The sequence below is a fragment of the Cyprinodon variegatus genome, unplaced genomic scaffold (genome assembly GCF_000732505.1).
Source record: "Cyprinodon variegatus isolate N-32 unplaced genomic scaffold, C_variegatus-1.0 Scaffold245, whole genome shotgun sequence".
NCBI classification, from domain to species: domain Eukaryota; kingdom Metazoa; phylum Chordata; class Actinopteri; order Cyprinodontiformes; family Cyprinodontidae; genus Cyprinodon; species Cyprinodon variegatus.
The window spans coordinates 269,790-292,389 of NW_015150698.1; the positions used below are offsets into that span (position 1 = coordinate 269,790).

A 22,600-nucleotide genomic window follows, 5' to 3' on the forward strand; every position below is an offset into this window, starting at 1 on the left:
GAGATAAAAAGTAAAGTTAAAGTCTGCAGGGAGATTACATATGGTGAGTATTTAAAGCGGTGGAATCCTACCTGACATGGCTTCTATAGGTTGATTAGAGGAGTGGAGGGTGCTGATGGGGGCCCCCTTGTCCTCAAAGGCCACCCTGGTCCCATCTGCACTCCCGTCACAGTTGATTAAAACCTGGTTACAGTCCCCGGACTCGATGCGAGTCTTGGAGTGGACGTTGGTGTCGATGAGCTCCTCGAAGCTCCACTGGCTGGACTTCCCATTGAGGCTGGACACCAGCTCCTCCTTGGTGGAGTCCTCTTCATTCAGGAATTCGGAGCCCTCAACGAGGCGGCTCTCTGGAACTGGACTGGAGATGTGGAGAAGACAATTAATACGAGGGGCAGATACTAGGTTTTTTTTTTTTTTTTTACTTTCACAGCCTTTTTTCAGTTCTAAGTCAACTTTAAATCAACATTTAAAGAATACATATGCAGATTCAGCAGAAGTTTATTTCCCTCTGGGATTAATAAAGCTGAGAATTCTAAATTGTAATTGTTTTGGAAGATAGTTAAAGTATTTCAATGCATATTAGGAAAAACCTACAATAACAGACTGACTTTTAGGATAGACCAACAACCAATGGTTAATTGGACAGACTGGACCAGTGGTCATCAACCCTGGCCCTCAGGACCAAGTGCCCTTCACTCTAGCACACAGATTAAAATGATTGCTGTAAATCTTCAGCAGCAGAAGTCTGCTAATCACATATTTTTTATGTCATGGGTGGTAGGAGGAAAAAAAAAACCCTAAAACATGTGGGACAATGGGTCCCAAGGAGCAGGATCTATGGAACAGACAGACAATGGATAGACGGATTCAATTCAGTTTATCAATATAGCGCCAGTTCACAGCACATTTCACCTCAAGGCTCATTGCAGAGACAATTCAATGAGATCCAATAAACAGATCTAAGGAAACGCAGCTGACAGCATCGGATCATACAGTCCTCTGGGTGATTTGGATGGACAGAACTTCCCATCCTGATTAAGGAAAAGTTCTAAACGTTTATGACTTTTTTTTAAGAATAATTTTTTCATAAAAGAGCAAACAAACAGGAGCAGAAAGGATAAAATAAGAATCAGATTACTGGCTGCAGGAGTCAACCACATGTTCCATTCATACCGACTGAGGAGAGCAAAGAGAGTTCATTCAAAGTTTCCCAAGTTTCCACATTGAGGTTTTCCAACTAAGGGTCGTTATCATTACACTTAAATCACTGTGAATCCTGTTTTTTTTTTTTTTTTTTGGTGAGCTGTCTGTAGGATTTAATGTCGGGTTTTACAGTCTGTTCCTGTCATCTGCCCAGAGGCAGGATCAACAGGGAGTGTGTGTTTAAATGGGTGAATGACTGATTGTGGTGTGAGGAGCTTTGGAAATCCAGATTTGAAAAAGGACAATAAAAGCACAGGACATTTAAAAGGTGTCCTTTAACTGAATGACTAACAATACATCAGATGCTTTAGGGAAACCACTATTTTACATTGAAATAGTTGACTCTCTACTTGAATTAGGTGTTATGGGTCAGGGGAAAGACGACTTATTAATATGTTATTCTAACCTACAGGAAAACATTTCCATTTTATTTCTTAATCTTAAGAAAGCTACTGTGAGGAGAAGTCTGGTCAGTGCTGCATTCAATGATTTCCCACCTTCCTGCCTGGGTTTCCTCACAGGTTGTTCCGTTGGTCTTCTCCTTGTCTTCCATCTCTGGATTCCCATTCATCTCACCTTCTTGGCTAAGTCCAGGGTCACCAGTGGACAAATTATCAGAGTCGTCCTCCATGTTAATGTCATCTGTTTGAGTAATATATGGTTTGATACAAGTCAGACTTTCACTCAGACTAAAACATAAAAAATAATTTAAATGTGAAAATCTTGGCACACTTGCCTTTGGCTTCACTTTTCATCTCATCCAGGCCTTCATCGCCATCTTTATCGTCCTCTCTCTGCACAGCGGAAATATCAAGGCATCGTTGATCACTCAAAGAAACACTTAACATTTAGAAACCGTATGAATTTGCAATCACAGGTTAATCTCACCTTAAAGTCAGTGTTGTCCCCTTTTCTAGTTCGCTTCATTATTTCCTCAATTCTCTGAAAATTAAAAACAAAAGTGACTTCAAAAAGACGAGGCTCATATGAGGCATTCATATGGAAATGTTCAACCATTAAAGACTTAACTTCACTAAGTTCTAAGTATTTAGTTCTCAGTTTTTATCTTAAGATATAAAACACTAAATTGTAGGACCTGGAGAAAACAAAGAATTGATAAAAACAAAAATAAAAAGGGAAAAAGTGAGGTATAAAAAGGAACCAAAGTAAGAAAGCGAATGAAAGAAAAAGGGAAAGTCAAGAGGAACTATGGGGTGAAAGGGGAAAAAAAAGGAGAAATGACAAATACAAGCCTGATGGGATGCAAGAAAAGTAAAAGAATGAGAGGACAACACAATAAGAAAGACAGAAACAAAGAGAAAATGAGAAACAAATGGTTCATTTGTCATCTGAGCTCAAACGTTTCAACCTGAAAACTTCAGATGGATGCTACTCACATCAACAGTATTTAATATCTCTCACTTTGATGGTTTGTAGCATTTCTTAATTGTGAATGCAGCCTTCAGTCAGTTGCTCAGGTACTACTGTGTTTATAAGATGATATGTTTCAAATACCTGTAGACCGATATTAAGGTTTTTTTTCTTGTATCAGATTTGAGGATGAGTTGAGCGATTTATTAGCGTGTTCAAAAGCCTTGAGATCAGGTCAAGGACACAGATTGCTGCTTCCTCCTTTTTCTATACATTGCTGACATCTGACATTTTGTTTGATTTGTTAACGTTTGTTTTGTTTACACTGAGACTTTTGCTATCATGGTGACAATTATGTCAAGGAAATGGGGGAAGTAAAAGCAACATCGGAAAGAAAAAAAAAAGATTGGCAGCACATATCAGGAATCGGTTAGACTATTGTCAAAATACTTGTTATCAACCCTAAATTAATTTTCATTGGTTGATCCCTAATTTTATTGCTGTGTATGTTTGCAGAATACTGCACTGAACAGTGTTTTTGTCTTTGTTATATATATATATATATATCGTAACAGCATTCACCTCGGAGATTAGGTCACTCCAACTTGTAAATTTGTGTTACAGAATAAAGACACTCTTACGTACAGATTCATACTTTAGACTTCAGATGACATATGAAACACACCATCTATGCTTTCTTCCTTTATGCATGCAAGAAAAATTATTCTTCCAGGCTGTGATCTGCTCCACATATTCTACCTTTTTCCTCTCCATCCTCTCTTGGTGGTTCTGCTGCATTATGCGGTCTCTTTCCTGACGGACTCTCTCTGCCTCCTCCAGGGCCTTGGCCTCAGCCTCCTCTCGCTCCTTCTGGAGCTCGACCTGCCTTAGTGCTTCTTCTTCTTCCATTCTTTTTCTTTCTTCCTCTGCTAGACGAGCTTCTTCTTCTTCTTTTATTTTCCTTTCTTCGGCCAACCTTTTCTCTTCCTCTAGGCGTTGAAGTCGAGCCTCTTCAGCTAATCGCTGCTCCTCTTCCTTTCTCTGCCTAGATAAGTGTTTAATTCACATAAAAATATCTTTAAATATCGTGTAAAGTAACAATCTTTCATAGTATAGAAGAATATAGACATTTGTACATATTGCACTAAAAATGAATAGTAATGGATAACTTTGCAGTTTAAAACTCACCTCTCCTCTTCCTCCCTCTGTATCCTAAGCTGTTCCTCTCGCTCCTTCTGCTCTCTCATGAGTCTTCGATTTTCGGCCAAGATCTTGGCCGCCTCAGCAGCTGAGTTAGTGCTGGTTGTCTTTGAGTCTAACAGGAAGAAAAGTCAACCCAGGTAAGAAGTTTGGCACTTTATATCAATAGGATGCAGACCTAAAGGGATGGTGAACTTATTTTACCTGACAACTAAACGAGTAAACAGGCCTGATAGAGATCTATAGGTTTTACATGATTACATCAGGAGAATGTATTTAAACTCATGTCAGGAATCAGAGTAAGAAAACATTATGGTCAAATAAACTATATTTTTACATGGATAATGCCATGAAGTGCTCTGCAAGAACAATCAAAGTTCTTTTCATACATTTTATCAACAAACCTTAACCTAAATTTGAAAGGTTTCATTAGAAAAAGCAACACTAAGTAGCAAGTAATTTTGGCTTAAAGGGAAAGTGCATTGTATTTATCCTCCTTGACTTTCTCCCTCAATAAATCCCATAGAATCAACTGCCTTCTAGGTTACATAGAGGAGTGGAAGAAGTAATTATTGAAAGAAAACCATACAAAGAAACTTTTGACTAGTAGTGTACAGCCTAAGGTGATATAGTTTGTAAATAAAATCTAAGATTTTTTTTTTTCCCCAATTAACCATTTTGTTCTCCCTTTCATTTCATGAAAACGAATAGCATAGGACAGAAATTACTTTGAAAAACTAGCTTTCATTTCAATCATCCCCTCTGGCAGTTTTCCTGAAGTTCCACGGAATTTAAGCTGTATAGCATTTTCTTGTACAAGCAGACTCTGTTACTGTAAGTAACAAAGATATAACACCATGTAATATAGGAATTAAAGTGGATAAGAACAGACAATTACAGCTGATTTAAATCTGCCTTAATCACATTTTTTTTCCCATATACAGCATACCAAAGAAAATATTCTCAACAGCACAGATTTTTAGTAACTTCATCTTAATTTTCCTAATACTCGACAGTCCAGCTATAGTCTCACATATTTACTCTTTGTTCATTAAAATGCATCCTAAAATAAAACAAATTAACACTCGTCTTGCAGTACACCATTCTATCCATAAGGTGGCAGAAGTAGCGACAAACACAAAGCTTACAATGGATGTAACTTCAGCTAGGACATAATGGTCTCCTTCTCTAAGGGGATTTAATGCACACAAAGCTACTGCCACATCAATATGCAACAAACACAATGTTTTGTTTGGTTTGTGTTTGTTCTTTTTACTTATGGCCTGTTTATAACAACAGATAATTCATGGATATCAGAGATTTAGAAAGATTTCTCAGCCTATGTAATAATAATGATAAAGAAATCTAATAAAGCAATGCCATATTTTGCTGTACTTCTGTTTACAGAGAGTTAATGTAGTGTCAACTGGGCTGTACATGGATAATAAGTCGAGGAGGAGGAGCTTAATATTTTACTTGCAAAGGACTAAAGGAAACCAGTCATTTGGATGTAAATGATCAGAACAAGATCCGCCACAACATATCAGAACAAGTGTTTGTCCAGTCTGACAAAATAGACCTCCGTTTGGACCCACATCACTAAACTAAAAGTTGCTGTAAAAGTTAGCATTTTACAGGGCATGGCTACAACTTATTCATCAAAACAAACAATTAAAAAGACAAATCCACAGAACATCTCTGTGGTATGGAATAAAAGCGTTAACTTTATTGAGATAAAAAAATAAAATAGATGATTGTTTTATGACTTCTGACGGATCCTAAATCTGTAAACATTTATTTCTGTTTACAATTCTAAGGTCAATGCAAAATGATTTTGTACCAATAGTCACGGACGGATCTTAAGTGTCACCAGATCCTAGTAGCTCAATGATATCACTGAGAAATTGCTTCCCAGCATTAGATTTTTGAGATTCAAGCAAACCAAAAAAAAGCACACCAAGGGTTAACATCAGTCCAGATTTTGAGCATTGGTGTAGACTTAAAATCTGTCCAACGAGACATATTTAAGCCATGTACACGGCATATATTACTTGGAAAGGAGCAGGTGGAGCATGATTTCAAATGCATGACTATGATATCCAGGACAGTGGAAACAATCAATCTAAAACATCTTTAAAAAAACACTTTAATTGCAGGCAGTTGTAGAAATGTTAGTGAATATAAGAGCTTGTTCTGCACATAATAAAGGTTATCAATATAATGTTCCTCTGTTGCAGCTGCAATCTTGAGATGTTGCTGGTTTGTTTTAGAGTGGAGCATATTGCGCCTTATCAAACTGACTTGCGCCCGGTGTAAGTGATAACATTTCAGATGCAACCCAGATAATAACCTAGATACTTGAGTATTAGAGCGGGTAAATCACTATTAATGCCAGCTGACTGAGAAAGTAAGGCTGCGTTACATAATAATAGTTTATGCTGTTCAGGCCTTATTACAGCATCATCCAACCTTGCTTTGAGAACTTTTTCATATCTACCATCAAAAGATCAAATAATTTGGAATGCAGTTAAACTCAGTATATAGTTGTACCTGAATTAGACTATATGATTGGATTGTATGAAAATAATCTGGACAATAGACTCGGACAACTTTTATTGTCGTTTTGTGTACACAGAGTGTTTACAAAACAAAATGTCCTAAACTAAACTGGATTCTATATAATGAAGCATGATTTGAACCCAGTTTGTTTTGTGTAAACTGCCTTGAGTTTCAATTTAGTGTGAAATGGTACAAAATAAATAGACTAATGTGAATAGTTCATAGCTCACCATCTTTGTCTTTGGTCTTGCTGTTATCAGAAGCCTGTGTGGCCACAGGCTGTACAGGACCCAGATCCTTTGACTTAGAATCCCGCTTCCGCAAAGTCGGTGGTCCAGCTGGAGTGAGTGCTGGTTTCTGGATGGGTGGGGGCTTGGTTGATGCAGGTTGGGGAGACGGGGGTCTCTGTTTTGTAGCAGCTGGTGAAGGTGGACGCATCTTGGGAGCTTGCCTGTCACAGTAAAATTGAGGGGTTAAATTATTTATTCATAATAAAAACAAAAGGCCTCTGTAGGGTCTTACTTGGCTGCTGGGGAGGGGGTTCTTTTTGGATTTGGACTGGGTGCTGGGGATGGTGAACGGTGGCGTCCTATGGGGGTTGACGGTGAAGCAGGACGCTGCCCCCCAGGGGAGGTTAATCGTTTCTCTTTCTGTGGATTAAGGGAAAAAAGGGATAGAATTAACTGAAATCTATCATAAAATATAAAGTAATGATTTTAAAAACAATGCAACAATGACAGTGATGCTAATTAGTACTTATTGATACTCAACTACCCAGTTATCAGACATAGCGTTCAGGGTCACAGTAGAAAAGTCATTTTTTTCCAAATCTAGGGGCCCCAAAAAGGGGAAGATTCCCCAAGTCAAAAACCACATATTTTTAAATGTTCCAAGTGCTTTAGTAAACGTAACGTAACGTAAACATAACAACAGCCATCAAGATCGTCGGTAGGACTCCAAGAGGCAAAGATAAATCTCTTTACACTCAGCCATTTGCTCTGAATGTTTAACCCTGTCCATGTCAGCCTGTTTGAAATAACCTGGTTTATCCTTTAGCTTAAAACTAGATTAACATAGTCTCTAAAGGAGAGTGATTTTTATGTTTATATATCAATGCAAAGCAAAAGAAATCTAATAAAATTCAGATTATGGTTAACTGTATAACATATGAATTTAGTTTCTAAAAATTAAAACGTGTAGCTAAATATATCCTTCAATCATTAGAATATCTCTGTACTCTGTTAGGATCCGAGACATGGAATTGAACAGCTGCAGTGCATATTCTTACTGTATGGATAGTTTTTCATATCAATATGTCTGTTGGCTAATCTTATAAAAATCTAATCAAAAAGATTGTTAATTTTAAGCTGTCATACATGGAGCTTAAAATCTACATTATTTCTCACCAATATGGGTGGAGCAGGAGGAGAGAGAATAATGATGTAAAGGAAGTCAAAGGCTCCATGACTAAGGTGGGGCCTGCTTTGCATGGCCTAAACCAGGCAAAAACAATCAGGCCACTGTGGATCCCTTTGTGTCATTAAACAACAATAAATCCATTCACAGCCATACAGGAGGATGAGAACATGCAGGACATGCCAGAGAGTCAGGGACCAAAAGCCACCATGTCAGAACAGAGGTAGACTTGTGCCTAGGAGTAGGAAACTAATTATCTGAAGTAAAAGCAAATGCAACATACAGAAGACCAGGAATGTTCAAAGCAAAGGAGAGGATATTTCCCTATGGTTAGCATCCTGCAGAAGTAGTTTGACAGTCAAATGTAAATATGTGCATAAAAATCTGAGTCTCTCATGTCATTTTCTAATCAGGAGAAAGCCATTTAAGTGTTATAGTATGAATTCTGTATCATTATGTTAAAATGGCCGGGCATAAAATAAAAAACCAGCTCTTGTTAAACATTACAAGTGCTGAAACACTGACATATTGATAATTTTCTACCCAGAAAATGTCCAATAGCAGACGCCCTTTTCAATGAGTCACTCCAGAATTTAAATATGGTTGGGATCAGGTGCGGCATCCATGTAATCCAAACTAGGATACTGTTTTCAGCGATCCAGTAAAACACAAACTTTCAGAAAGACACACATAGAATAGGAATTTTTAATATTAATGACTACAATGAATTCAATAAAAGACCGCTCACCATAGATGTATCGAGGGCTTCGCTAGCCGACTTTGACGTTGTCATGCCGCTCTTCTGTCGGTCGATGCTGCGGCTGCGCACGGGTCCGCGCGGTGGGTTCAGGGGGCTGGCAGAGGCTGAACGAGGACACAGGTGATACTCTGGTAAAGGACACAGTCATCGCAGGGCCAGGAGAGCACAACCAATGGGAGGGGTGAGAAGCGGCCGAGTCGGGCAGCAAAGCAGCAACAAAAAGAGCAAAGAATGAAGAGAGTTGATGGGGAAACAGAGGGAGGTTTGGGGAGAAAAGAAAGAGGATGGAGAGGCAGATGATGGTTGGAGGAAATGAAGGAAGGGTGATTGGTAAGGAAACAAAAGCACACAAAGAGCAATCTGTTAGATGTAGCATTTAAGCATGAGGATTTCTACATGTTTCTCTAAGGGGGGGAATAGTTGGGGGATACAACTAGCGACGAGCAACAATCTAACGTAAGTTCCAAACAAGCACTGCTTTCGCCAAAGCCTCTGCACACATTTAAACACAGAGCGCGTCATAACAAAAAGAGCACAAAAACTACAAACAATGTCAAAAGACAGACGCCAACACTTAAAACACAGTTCACTACAAAGATTAAAAAAGGGGTAAAAAAAAAAAAAAAAAAAAAANGTCATAACAAAAAGAGCACAAAAACTACAAACAATGTCAAAAGACAGACGGAAAGATGTCTTCAACTTTTGAGGATTAAAAAAAAAATCTCAGAAAGAAATGAAAAAAAAAAAAAAAAATCATAAAATCTGAAAAACTTTTCATGAGTCAAAAGTCATATGGAGCTTTTTTGTTACAGCTTTAATAATAGAAAACAGATTTAATGGTAAATTTGAGGTAAAAAAAACTGATGTAAAATTCAGAATTGGTGTTTCTAGCTTTGACAAATAACTTGGTAAAAGTCAAGGTCCAGTATCAGATTCTTTTTTACATTTAATTAACCTTAATTTAAGATAATTTAAATGATCATAGTATTTAAAATTACTTTTTTTTTTTTAAAGAACAGTGTTGAATGAATTGATATTGACAAATTAGAGATTTTCTTTGTAAACACAAAGATAAAAAAGAGCTGCAGGTTATTTGATTGAAGGGATCATTTCAATAAAAAAAATAAAAAATTAATAAACCCTAAGGGAAATTAAATAAAAGTTAAATTAAAGAGAGCTCTGTTGGTCGGTGTGTTTGAAGACATAAAACTGTGCAGGTCCTAGCATTAAAGCTTTTTTTTTTTTTTTTAATCAGGTACAAACAAAAAATCTGTCAGTCGGATCAAAGTGATTTAAAAAAATGTTTACACCATTTGGATGATATACATCTCTCCAATCTACCAGAGAGAGGAACAAGCAGAGCTAGTACTTCTGAAAAACAAAACTAAAACATATTTATCATTAGTGTAATAATGTCAGCAGTATCTAGATTATAAATTGGTTTTAATAAAGACAAGCCTAGAACTAACACCTATTAAAGTCACTGGCCCCATGCCTACTTGTAAATGGCAGAGGCTTTTAAGAACTATGGTAATCATGTTTACAGCTGGGAGAGAAAATAGCTTTCTCCACCAGCTTGCTGTGTCAGATTGGAGGATTAGCCATCATAATCCTGAGAACTGGAAGACTCTTCCTGTCACAACATGGCTCCAAACTTGCTCTGTAATTCATTGTGACAGCACACTGGGCTGCAGGAGTGACTAACACACCCTGTCATGAGCTAGCACCACTTCTGTGAATGATGTTTCTACTGGGCCTATTATTAGCAGGAATATATTACTGTTAATGGGTCGGATCCTATAACACAGAACACCAACACTAGAAAGCTTGCAGTTATCGAGTAAGTTGTTGCTTAGTAACACATCGAGTATAAAAGCAAATATTTGAATTGTATTCCTATCATCCACTGGTACATAAAACACTGGATTTCAGAACCCAAATAACTTAATATAATTAAATGTAAATTAAATCACCAGAAAGGCAGTCACACTACTACAACATGTGTGGAAACACATAGCAGACCTTTTCGGAAGTAACTAGAAGCAATAGGTAATCAGCTTAGAGTAAATCTCCCAGCATGGACCATGCCGCTTCTCAAACGCCTGTGACCAAGGCTGCAGCACAACTCAGCTCAACAAACAGCCAATTGTGTCAGAACTGGAACAACATGGGAGCTGGAACAGTGTTCATGTCAATATTGATACCTGAACACCTTCTCTCACATGAGTGTAATGTACTGCAAGTAATTTGTGTGCAAAGGCAGCAAACAGTCGATTGCTAAGACAGATGCTATGTAGACATTGTTCAGTAATTCTACATCAATAAAAGGGAAGTAAGGCATTAGGATGCACCTAGGGAAACATTACTAAAGGAGACGGCATGTACTAAGCTTCTCTAATAGGCAGAAGATGGGTGTTGGTATAGCCATCTTTCTTCTGAGTCAGGGTCTCCTGAGTCAGAGTTACCTGCAGCATCTGATCCTTCAGCGGACAGGGCGGCGGCGCTCTTGCTCCTAGCTAGTGAGGCCTGGGTGGGAGTGAGTAGGCGACTAAGGACCCCTTCATCCACAGTACTGGCCGGTGGCTTGCGGGCTACACGGCCGAAAAATCACCCAAAAACAGCAGAGGAAGGAATAGGTGGATGAGAGTTGGGGGGGATGAAGGCAAAAAGAGAAGTCACCAGGTGATTTTACAGGACAGAATCACATTGAGCTCAAAGTTAAGTCTCTGTAGTCATGCATGGGCTGTTTATCATCCAGAAACCTTTTGGCTTTCGCAACATTCAGTGACATGGTGGAGTAAATAAAAGGAAGCCATGGATGAGCACAGAGATAAATTATCTGAAAACAGAGAGTAAATCAGACGAGGTCAAATCAATGGTCCCTTGAGGAGGAAGAAAGAAGGCTGATGAAAAAGAAAAATACGTTAACTGAGTTTGAAGAGGGAAAATGGTTATAACAAAGTGACAGATTGAGTGAATGTGACCATGCAGGGATATTTTGCTTCTGCTGCACATCTTAAGACACGAAGATGTGGAATATATAAGACATCCAAATAAAAAGATAGTATTAAGTCACTTTGACGGATTATTTTATCACAGCAGAAACAAAGAACTGTTGTCTTTATGAAACTGATGAACACAATGCAAGTTTCCCATTAGTTCAGACCATTAGTGATAGATTCTCCCGCCTTTATATCTCCTTCAGATTCATTATTGTTTGATTGCTCTACTCTCCTACCAGTCGTTTCAGGACAATCTCCCGGTTTTGAGGTAAACTCTTCCCATGTTCAGATGAACACTGCTCTGTGGGATAGCCAGTTTAGGATTTCTTACTCTGCTTCAAACTTCTCCAAAACTTAAACAAGACCTTTCTGCTGTTTCCTCTAACAATCTTTATCAAACTACTGAGGCCAAATGACCAAGATTAAATCATGTAGACAGGGACTCAATTCACCAATTAATTGATCTCTGAAGGTAGTTTTCACTAGATCTAATAATATTAAATTAAAGAATAGATAAAATGCAAGGCAAATTGTAATTTTTTTCCCAACAAATTAAATGGATTAACTTCTATCAAGTGACAGAATTATTTATTATTTGACCAGTATTTCCCCAGCAATTTCCCTTTTTTAAAAGCTTTATAGGAGAGGATCTCCATGAAGAATTGTGTTTAATTCAACCTCAAAACTCAGTTTTTACTCTATGACTCAGATAGGTATGAAAAGATAAAAATCAGTGTTTAAAAGAATTTCTGGGTTACAGACGTAACGTTCAGTTTGCATAACAGTTGTGTTAAACAGACAAAAACAAAAAACGAAAAATTAGAACAGTACAAAACAACATCATGGGAGCTTAACTGGCACAAATATGGCTGAAGCAAAAACAAAAAGGCACTTGTGGTAAACAGCAACATGAAGACTGCCAAAAGCCACTGTTGTTACTCCTTAGCTCTCCTGTTTCTGTGGAGGGATGGCACTGACAGACACAGCATTGAAACAATGATGTCATCTTAAAGAGAGAAGACAACCAACACTTTGATACAACAAGGCAAAACACTGTTAGAGCACACACCACAAAACAAAACCTTTTCCGTAGTGATGCTTAGTTATGGAAAAGAAAAATATTAGCAGAGAAAAAACTGAACAGGGTTAGATCTGGTGGGTTAGAAAGGCAGAAAGGTTAAGCATTTTATTAGGATGAAAAACAGCATCATGAAAAATAGTCTCTGCTTTAAGAACAAGTTATAGCACAGAACACAGACCAGACGCTTAAAGGAAAACCAACCATGAGCTCCACAACAATAGACTTATAATATATTTCTGTAAAAGGTTCTGAGTTCAGAGGAAGGAAGCCATCAGAGCTCATAGCTTGTTGTTAAAAAGGAGACCCGAGCAAAGCATGCTGATTTTATATGCTAGCCACCTTGATCATCCGTTGTTCCCCTATCAGGCTTGGCAGGGGTCTGTGCTCTGCCCACACTTACTCGTGTGAGGGAGGAACTTCTCTTCTTCACAGAAAGGCCTACGGACATGAAAGTGGAGTTACAGAAAACCAGACACTGGGAGGGAATCAACAAGTTAAAGCCCAGGAAGGAGTTTGCGAGTCATGTGCATTTCATTTGGCCCTTATGCAAGTCACCAGGGTCAGAGCTTGCAGCAGCTGATGGCCTAGTTTAGGAGATAATGGCTTAACACAGAGACAAGCCTCTTCACCGTCTATGCAAGCTTTTTCTTCCAAAACCAGTTAAGAATAATTATACCTACCAGCTGATATGTTTTCAAACAAGAAACAGACATATAGCACACAGTTTTTCCTCAAAGCAAAATGAGAGAAGAGGGGATCATTTGCACCTGTCTGTTCCACCTGAAGCTTTTTGCCATCTTCCTTAGTGGCCTGAGCATCATTGCCTTTGCTTGGCAACCGGTTACAAGACGAACTCCTTAGCCTAACACCTGGGAGACAATAATCAAACACCCACAACAATTGAGAGAGAATGCAATGAAGTGAAAAAAAATCAAATGTGAAAGAGGAAAAAAAGTGTTGAAGTTTCCTGATCTATTTTAAAGGCACATCCCCAAAAAATATGATTGAAAAGTAAATATATTTCAGTAGTTGAAAAGAATTATTGCGAAAAACTTAAGACTAGAGAAAAAAAAGAGATGAAAACAGATTTGTTACAGCTCCTATAATTAAGGGAAATACTTCAGAATTAACAGATGTCCAGCAAATGGCCACTGACCCCCTTCACATAGAAGGTAGGCCACAAAAATAGAAAGCTTAAGGGGCTGCTGGATTTCTCTTTACTAGAGCTAAAACAGTCAAAATAGTTCAAAGCATAGCAGTAAAATGACACAGCGAGAACACACTACCAGTTGGTAATTAAAACTCTAAATATATCAGTCAATTTACTTATACTCAAAAATACTGTGCCAAAAAAAGACAAGTAAACACAGGCAGCAGTGTCAATGAGGAAACCTGTGTCACTTTTATCCATTTTTTCATGCACATCAGGAAAGGACTGTTTAAAGCATTTGATTAGAAAACAGACTGAGGTCAGAGCTTTTAATACAATTAGTACTGACAAAGGGAGAGGCTTAGCAAAATCTTGTTAGTTACAAAGATTATTGATATCAAAAATAAAATATAGCCCTACATGCAGACTCTCAACTGAGAGAAAGAAAAAACTGTAAATTATAAATAAATTTGGCTTTTCAATAGAGGAGGAGGAGAGAAGAGGAGGGAGGGAAGGACTTACTTTTGTCAGGTGATTTACCGAGGGCGGCAGAGGAGGAGGATAAGCGTTTACTGATGCCAGCCTCGGGAGGTTGTTTCAGGTTAGTGGTGGATGTGGAGCGTTTGTCGGCTAAGAGCAGGGAGGAAGAACAGACATGGGAGGAGGGATTTACACAGGGAGCCAGGCAATAGGGAAGGGATTTTAGGTGCAGAAAAAGGGACTACAAGGTTTTACTATTTACTATTCCTCTAACATTAAAAGGGTATAACCTGCTAAATTAATGTTTGTTTCCATATCATTTTATCTTATGAGTTCATTATTAGAAAAACAGCAAATATTTAGCCAATGCGATACAATACAAAACTGGAAGAGACAAGTTTGTGGCTTGCAGACAACAGATGTTGGGTTTAACCAACCATAAGGAGAAAGCATCAACATAGCTATATTGTAGAGACACAATAGATGTTCTTTGTTAAATTTCACATGAAAAGGTTTCAATGATGAGAAGCCTGTGTCACCGGGAAATGCATATCCGTAGGGCTGGGTAATATTAGCTTAAGCAATCACAAGAATCAATGCTCCCATTTGTATCCATTACAGTGGAAAAAAGAATGGGGAACAAATGGCAAATAAACAGCAAGATCTGTGAGTCTGAAAAAGGCTCTGAATATCCTGCTGCTAACCCGTTTCTTTCCATTTTACTTTGAATTTGTAATTATACATCACTTTGTAAAAAAGCATCTAAAATGTTGTGTATATGTTTATTTTTGGGGTAGTTAAATATTTGATATATCATGGAATATGCAATGAATATCACACTTTTAAATAGCACACCATTAACGTCAATTCTACCTCTACTTCTCACATAGTTTAGTACATTTTTTAGATATAAAGAATTAAAAGCTCTGTTCAAACCAAAGTAAGATGAGTCACACAACCACATTTCAGTCTAACAGATTAGGAAGAAATGCATTATTAGTTTTGAAGGCACAAACAAAACTCTCCCTGTGGTGGATGTAAATTGACTCAAATTGAACATGAAAAACCTTTCAGCAGACCACTTATTTGTGTGGGTACAATAGAAAAAATTACGAAACAATGAAGGGGCAAAAAAAACATGACCTGGATTAAAACACCCTTTCTGTTTAGAGGTGCAAAGCATAAAAAAACAGCAGTAATGTTGGTGAATGTTGCCCTGCTATCTACCTTTTAGCACATAAATAAACATCTAAATAAATTTGAGTTAACCGCAATAAGTACGTTTCTTTACTGCATTACCAGTATTAGTCTTTAGTCTCTAAACGCATTATGGCTTTATGTTAAGATTTATTGCCCCTAAGCTACCAAAATACAACTAATATAACACGATTGAGTATCATTCCTATGGGTTTTGTCCTCGGAGCCCTTGAATGGGATTTGTTCATGCATAGCGATTCCTGATGAGTCAAATCCATTATAAGTCCCAGCCATATCTTCAAATGAGAAGCTTGCTGCTGCTTTACCTATCAAACCGTTTTCTTCAACTCTACTTTCTATGAATATACAGCACCCTAAACAACCAGCTTCTTTATCAAACCCTTTTTCTAGCTCATTCTCCTTCTAGAGGATGTCAACGACCGTCCCCTGGACATGCGTCACCTCAGCAGTTCTCCCCATGATTGTGTGTTCTACTGATCAGGGCTAAGAAGTCATTAACAAGCTAAAATTTTGCAGCTGCTTTGAGTTAACAAGCCGATTTATCAATATTTACGAATTCACTTTATTCAAATTTTCAGAAAAACAGAATTCTATTTTTTATTATCTGTAAGCCATAATCATTAACAATATCAGAAAAACAAGACATTAAAACCATTTGTAATCAGACTATATAAGACTTTTTTTTCACTGAAATTACAGAAAAAAGTATAGAAACTTTCCCACATTGTTTTAAGATATAACTATGGTAGACACCCTGAATCAGCGGTGCCTTTTGGAGTCCAAGCAATTCCTTCCAAAACTATTTAAAGANCTCTCCCTGTGGTGGATGTAAATTGACTCAAATTGAACATGAAAAACCTTTCAGCAGACCACTTATTTGTGTGGGTACAAAAGAAAAAAGTACCAATCAATGAAGGGCAAAAAAAACATGACCTGGATGAAAACACCCTTTCTGTTTAGCAGTGCAAAGCATAAAAAAACAGCAGTAATGTTGGTGAATGTTGCCCTGCTATCTACCTTTCAGCACATAAACAAACATTAGGGGTGGAACGGTTCACAAAATCCACGGTTCGGGTCACGTGGTCACGGTTTTCGGTTTGGTTCGGTATATGATGATTTTTAGGAAAATCTACTATGTCTTGTAAAGAACAACGCGTACGTATAAACCCTGTGAACGTTTAATTTAATATGACATATTTAAAAAAAAAAAATCCCCATCATCATCCAGCAGATGTTCAGTTTCTGCCCAAATATTTTCTTTCTGTTGTGGATTTTTGTAACAGGAATAACTAGGATAAAACATAGTTTGTATGAACTATGTTTGTCCTCTGCTTCCAAACTCATCATCTCTTCATCCATTCCTGCAATAAGAATTTTCTTTTAAAGTTGTGAGATGTGCTCTAGAATCTCACAACTTCTTCCTGGTCTGTTGAAGCACCAATAGTCTGCATCCAATTATTTAATTAATTGCTCTTAGTTTTTGGATTATATACGAACTATGCTCTAATTTCTAGTTACCGGTCTGTTTTTACTATAATTTAATTTGACAAACCGGGTCTTCTCTACATTTTTTTTCCCTGTTTGGTGCGATTGCAATTGCAGGCCTTGATCTGGACTGACCGGAGCGGAGCAAAAAAAGAGCTCAGTTCCGTATTTTGATGGTGAAGGACGGAGAAGACGTACGTGGACAGAGAAGTAGCGGAGGATGTGGAGCAGCTCTCATTGATTTACATGACAGACAAGTACTCCGCACGATGTACGTGAGCAGAGCGGTGCGCTGACGGAGTATGTGGAATCTGGGGGTAAAGGAGGACAAATACAAGTCCGGCTGGATGCGGCGCAGGACGCCGGACAGTGCAATGAAAATCCGGACTGTCCGCCCTAAAGCTGGACATCTGGCCTACCTACTTCCAACTCCTGTTCTTTCCCACTCGCCATACCCACACAATTCTCCACAACAACTGATTTATGAAAACCGTCCGAACCGAAGCGTTCCATNAAGGCACAAACAAAACTCTCCCTGTGGTGGATGTAAATTGACTCAAATTGAACATGAAAAACCTTTCAGCAGACCACTTATTTGTGTGGGTACAATAGAAAAAATTACGAAACAATGAAGGGGCAAAAAAAACATGACCTGGATTAAAACACCCTTTCTGTTTAGAGGTGCAAAGCATAAAAAAACAGCAGTAATGTTGGTGAATGTTGCCCTGCTATCTACCTTTTAGCACATAAATAAACATCTAAATAAATTTGAGTTAACCACACTAAGTACGCTTCTTTACTGCATTACCAGTATTAGTCTTTAGTCTCTAAACGCATTATGGCTTTATGTTAAGATTTATTGCCCCTAAGCTACCAAAATACAACTAATATAACACGATTGAGTATCATTCCTATGGGTTTTGTCCTCGGAGCCCTTGAATGGGATTTGTTCATGCATAGCGATTCCTGATGAGTCAAATCCATTATAAGTCCCAGCCATATCTTCAAATGAGAAGCTTGCTGCTGCTTTACCTATCAAACCGTTTTCTTCAACTCTACTTTCTATGAATATACAGCACCCTAAACAACCAGCTTCTTTATCAAACCCTTTTTCTAGCTCATTCTCCTTCTAGAGGATGTCAACGACCGTCCCCTGGACATGCGTCACCTCAGCAGTTCTCCCCATGATTGTGTGTTCTACTGATCAGGGCTAAGAAGTCATTAACAAGCTAAAATTTTGCAGCTGCTTTGAGTTAACAAGCCGATTTATCAATATTTACGAATTCACATTATTCAGATTTTCAGAAAAAAAATTTAGGCGTTTTATTATCTGTAAGCCATAATCATTAACAATATCAGAAAAACAAGACATTAAAACCATTTGTAATCAGACTATATAAGACTTTTTTTTCACTGAAATTACAGAAAAAAGTATAGAAACTTTCCCACATTGTTTTAAGATATAACTATGGTAGACACCCTGAATCAGCGGTGCCTTTTGGAGTCCAAGCAATTCCTTCCAAAACTATTTAAAGAGCACAGCTCTACTTCTGTAATATATAACTACCTGCTGTTTCTTTTATTCACCAAGGACTCACTATAATATGATTTTGATTAAGGCCTTAAAGCGTTAGCAGTGCAGGTTGACTAATTCATAATGTTTAGCATTGAATCTGAAGAGGGTGGATATGCTAATTTCCCATTTTGATACTTCATATGATATTAGGTCCTTACCATTCATGTTTCTTTATGCAATGAATGAGGAAAATAGTCATTTTTCTTTTAAATGCAGCTTTTTTTCTACTGCAGCATTACTCTAGCAGCTAAACCACGCCAACGTCAGGCCGACAGCCTAGATAGAGATGCCATTTTCTGAATAAAAGTTACAGAAACAGAAATAACTCCATTATTCTGCACAAATATACTCAACAGTGAGGGTGAGAGAGCCACATGTGAAGCTATTAAGACTTATGAAGCCATCAGGAAAATATACCAGAGGAAAAAAAAATGTTAGTGAAAAGGTGCCAGTTAGAATGCATGGAAGGAATAGATGGGACACGTGCTTGCTGAAAGAACAGACGGCAACCAAGCCAATTGCGATGCCACTAACAGTCCATGCTGTGCAAAGGTAAACAAATTGACAAACAAAACCTTGTCCACTCCTTGGTGGCTTTTCTGGCGAGGGAGAGGAGACAACTATAGCTACTGGAGAAGAGATGGTGGTGTCAGAATCTCCTGTGGGAAAACAAAACTCTCAGACAGGAGCAAATCATGAGGAAGGGACACATCCTTCAAATGATAAACAGAATGGCATATTGTACATGACACCTATACAAAGTGATAGAAGAGGATATTGATGGACTTTGTAAATGTCTTTGTTAATATGGTTAATTCATACTAATACTGGTTAACAAAAAAGGTGCTTTAAGTTTATTAAATGTACTAAAGAAATAGAGCTTCAACATCCAAACTAGCCATACCAGTTTAATATTTCCTCATTATAACCAAAACAATCAACGCATGTCTTGGGAAATGTTTGTGATAGATCATCAAAAAGCATCACATAACTGACCTATGAACTGTCTACTCACTAGCTTTCTCTGAAAAACGTCTATGGCGCTCATACAACAGCTTCTTTCATACTGAGGTTAAATTAGACACAGGTTCACCATTTAGAAATAACTATGGTATGAGGGCAATGTGGCTGCACCGGATTGAATTTAGAGGTATCAGAGTAAAGGGAGTGGTATATAGATCTTATCAAACTTTGAAGAGATTCATATGTCTTCCTTTCACTTCCCTTTTATGCTTATGCTTCTTTCAATAAATCCCACAGAAATACACTGAAGTTGGTTAGTTATAACAACAGAATTTGGAATATGTTCAACAGAGAATAGACTTTTAAAGGCACCAAATCACATAGTGAAAAAAAACACTTCCATTTTGACTGTGCAACATTCCTAAAGGATGTGCTAACTACTAACTTCTGTTGAAATGTCAACCTACTTGATGACCTTCATGTGTTGTTCTTAGAGTTTATCATGCATTAAAAAAACAACAACTGAAAACTCAATCCTTTACCTGCTCTTCCATCTTGGTCTGCAGACAGTCCTCCCCAAGACCACCTCTTCTGTCTCTGCTCAACACGCTGGCTGCGTTCTAGTGTTCGCCTCATGACTGCCTCATAGTGCTCCTGAAGAATGACAAGACATCAGGGTTTCCACTTCATGTAATTGATTGTGGCGCACCGCCAAAGCTTAAGAAAAGTTGCCACACCTTCAAACTGAAGTTGATTTATTTATTTTTTTTAAATATATGTTAAAACGATGTAATGAATAGGAGCTATATATACATAGCCTACATTTGCAGATGTACCCTAACCAGAATCAGGTTTGTAAATTAATTGCGATATAATGAAACCTAAGAAGTTTTCTTTTTTTTTTTTTTGAAAAGAAAAAAACAAAATAAAAACTCCAGCTACTTCCTGTCTACAAGGCTGGCTTCTGTCCATAGTGATACTAAGAGGAAAAATATAGATTACAATCCGACATGGTACCAACTTAGCAATTTGGATGCTATATTTAGCAACTTTTCAGACTTCTCTAGAAAGCGACAAATCTACCATCTTTTTGGAGATTGTGGTGACAATGTGAAAACACAGATCACTGAGTTGATCATCCTCAGCGAGCAGCTGGGACTGCTGTGAGCCCCTCAATCATCCTAAGCCCTGAGAGGCAGTCAGCCTCAGCAGGAAACCATCCCTGCAGTCAGGGAGAAGAGAGGCTCACCTCTGTTAAGAGAGTCACACATTTGTGAAGCTTTCACTGTTTTCGTCCTACATTAAGGCAGAAGGTAAATATACATTTTAGCGTAATGTTTTTTTTCCTTACTCTTTGAAAGTGTTGCATTAAAATAGAACCCTCCCTACATTTAATTCATACACAGCCGAATCCACTGTGTGTTGCTCTGCTTACTGTCTTTAAGTCAAATTTGGTAACATCGGATTGATCTATTTAGTTTGAGTGCAGGTAATCTATTACTGACTACTTGAAATTGTTACATAAAGTTCACATTTTATTTTCAAATCACTTTGCTTCGCCGAAAGGGACCTTCCTCTCGGCTATGCGCATCAAAGCATGGATCATTGCATTGGAGTAGAGGGAGAAAAGGAAAAAGAAAGATACCTAAAGGTTATGTTGAATGAATTTTTAGGTTGTGAAAACAACCTTAACATTGACCTATGCTGCATTCAAGTGATGATAACACAGTTAATTAATATAGATATTATTGCATAATGTTATATATATATATATGTTTTGAACTGCAAGACAAAGCTTAATTTTGGGTAACTTTTACAATGACAATCTTTACTGATTGCATTTTTAGATGAGTCTAATAAAGATAAAATAAGAGCTAAAGGATTTAAACAAAAATCAAAATTACAATCATTTTCAACCAATTGTACATTTTATTTCAATTTTCCTTTGCACTAAATATAAATATGTAAATATGTTACTCCAGTGTTTCAGCTTTTCCATGACTGTACTGTACCCTCTGCTAGGAAAGTGCTTACTTCTACTTGCATGCATAGGATCTGCATGCTTGCTGGAAGTTTTTCTTTCCTTTCTTTTGGCAGCAAAGCCAATGTAAACATACGACCGCCACTTTAACAAATTGTCTCTTAGTCTTGATAAATGGTACGTGACCAGTGCTTCTGCTAATTGCTAACGCAATTCATTTCCAGCCCTGGTTAAAATTATGCTGTTATACTCATGGCACTGGCGTTGTGCTTGTCATTGTTAGGCCTGCAGCAATAAAACTTTTTTCTGGATTATAATTGTCCCAGAAGTTGTTAATATTCTAATTCTGTTTGAATACAAAAAAGCTCTCACATAGCAGCTTTCAATTCCAATTCTGTTTTTCAAAAGAGGCAAATGTTTTTTTCTCTGGCTTGCTGAGCCTCAGTCACGAGGCTCTCATGCTACACTCGCTATGCTAAGGAAATGATAAGGGTGAATGGAGACTAATAAAGCAGGGTGAAACCTTTAGCCATCCAGACTCTACAGTAGGAAGAGAGGGAGACACAAGATAAACGAGTGTGTAAACATAAATTACTGAGGTCATTCAAATTTGTGATGAACTGATTTATTGTTTATTGTGAAAAGTCTAGTCATCTTCTGACTGGCTTCTAGATAGAAGTAGTAGGATACAAATATTAAGATGTCCTTCACTGGCACTATCAATCCACTATATGTAGAACAAATACTCCAAGATCTTATAGTTTTAAAATGACTTTATAAGAAAATCTATATAATAAAACAATCCTTGACATTTTACCTTTTCCTCTTCCAGCTTCTGCTTCCTCTTCTCCTCCACTGCCAATCGTTTCTGCTCCTCCTTTCTTCGCTGCTCCTCAACCTTTTTCTGCCGTTCCTCCATCTGCCGTTCTACTTGCAGCTTAGCTTTGCGCTCACGCTCCATGATCTGGGACTCCCGTAATGCTGACAACATAAGGATTGTCAAAGTGTGTCCCTGAATATGAGAGACTATCTATTGTCCTCTATGTATGTGTGTGGTATAATCTCTATACAGAAAAACCAGAAGGCATATTGGGCTTGTTTTTGTCTTAAAGCTCGAACTAACAGCAAAACACCATCTAGAGTGTATAACATAAT

The 22,600-nt window shown here is 37.7% G+C and overlaps 1 protein-coding gene across 1 annotated transcript in view; it reads right to left on the reverse strand.

Moving 5' to 3' along the window:
* The window catches only part of map7d3 (MAP7 domain containing 3), a 44,024-nt gene that overhangs the window by 2,482 nt on the left and 18,942 nt on the right, over positions 1-22,600 (reverse strand). Inside the window, 16 exon segments of the mRNA XM_015381956.1 lie at positions 72-358; positions 1,701-1,845; positions 1,940-1,997; positions 2,092-2,145; positions 3,334-3,619; positions 3,763-3,889; positions 6,564-6,784; positions 6,856-6,983; positions 8,498-8,637; positions 10,975-11,100; positions 12,932-13,030; positions 13,360-13,461; positions 14,265-14,372; positions 19,077-19,160; positions 20,007-20,118; positions 22,263-22,426. Coding sequence (XP_015237442.1) covers positions 72-358; positions 1,701-1,845; positions 1,940-1,997; positions 2,092-2,145; positions 3,334-3,619; positions 3,763-3,889; positions 6,564-6,784; positions 6,856-6,983; positions 8,498-8,637; positions 10,975-11,100; positions 12,932-13,030; positions 13,360-13,461; positions 14,265-14,372; positions 19,077-19,160; positions 20,007-20,118; positions 22,263-22,426 — 2,241 coding nt within the window.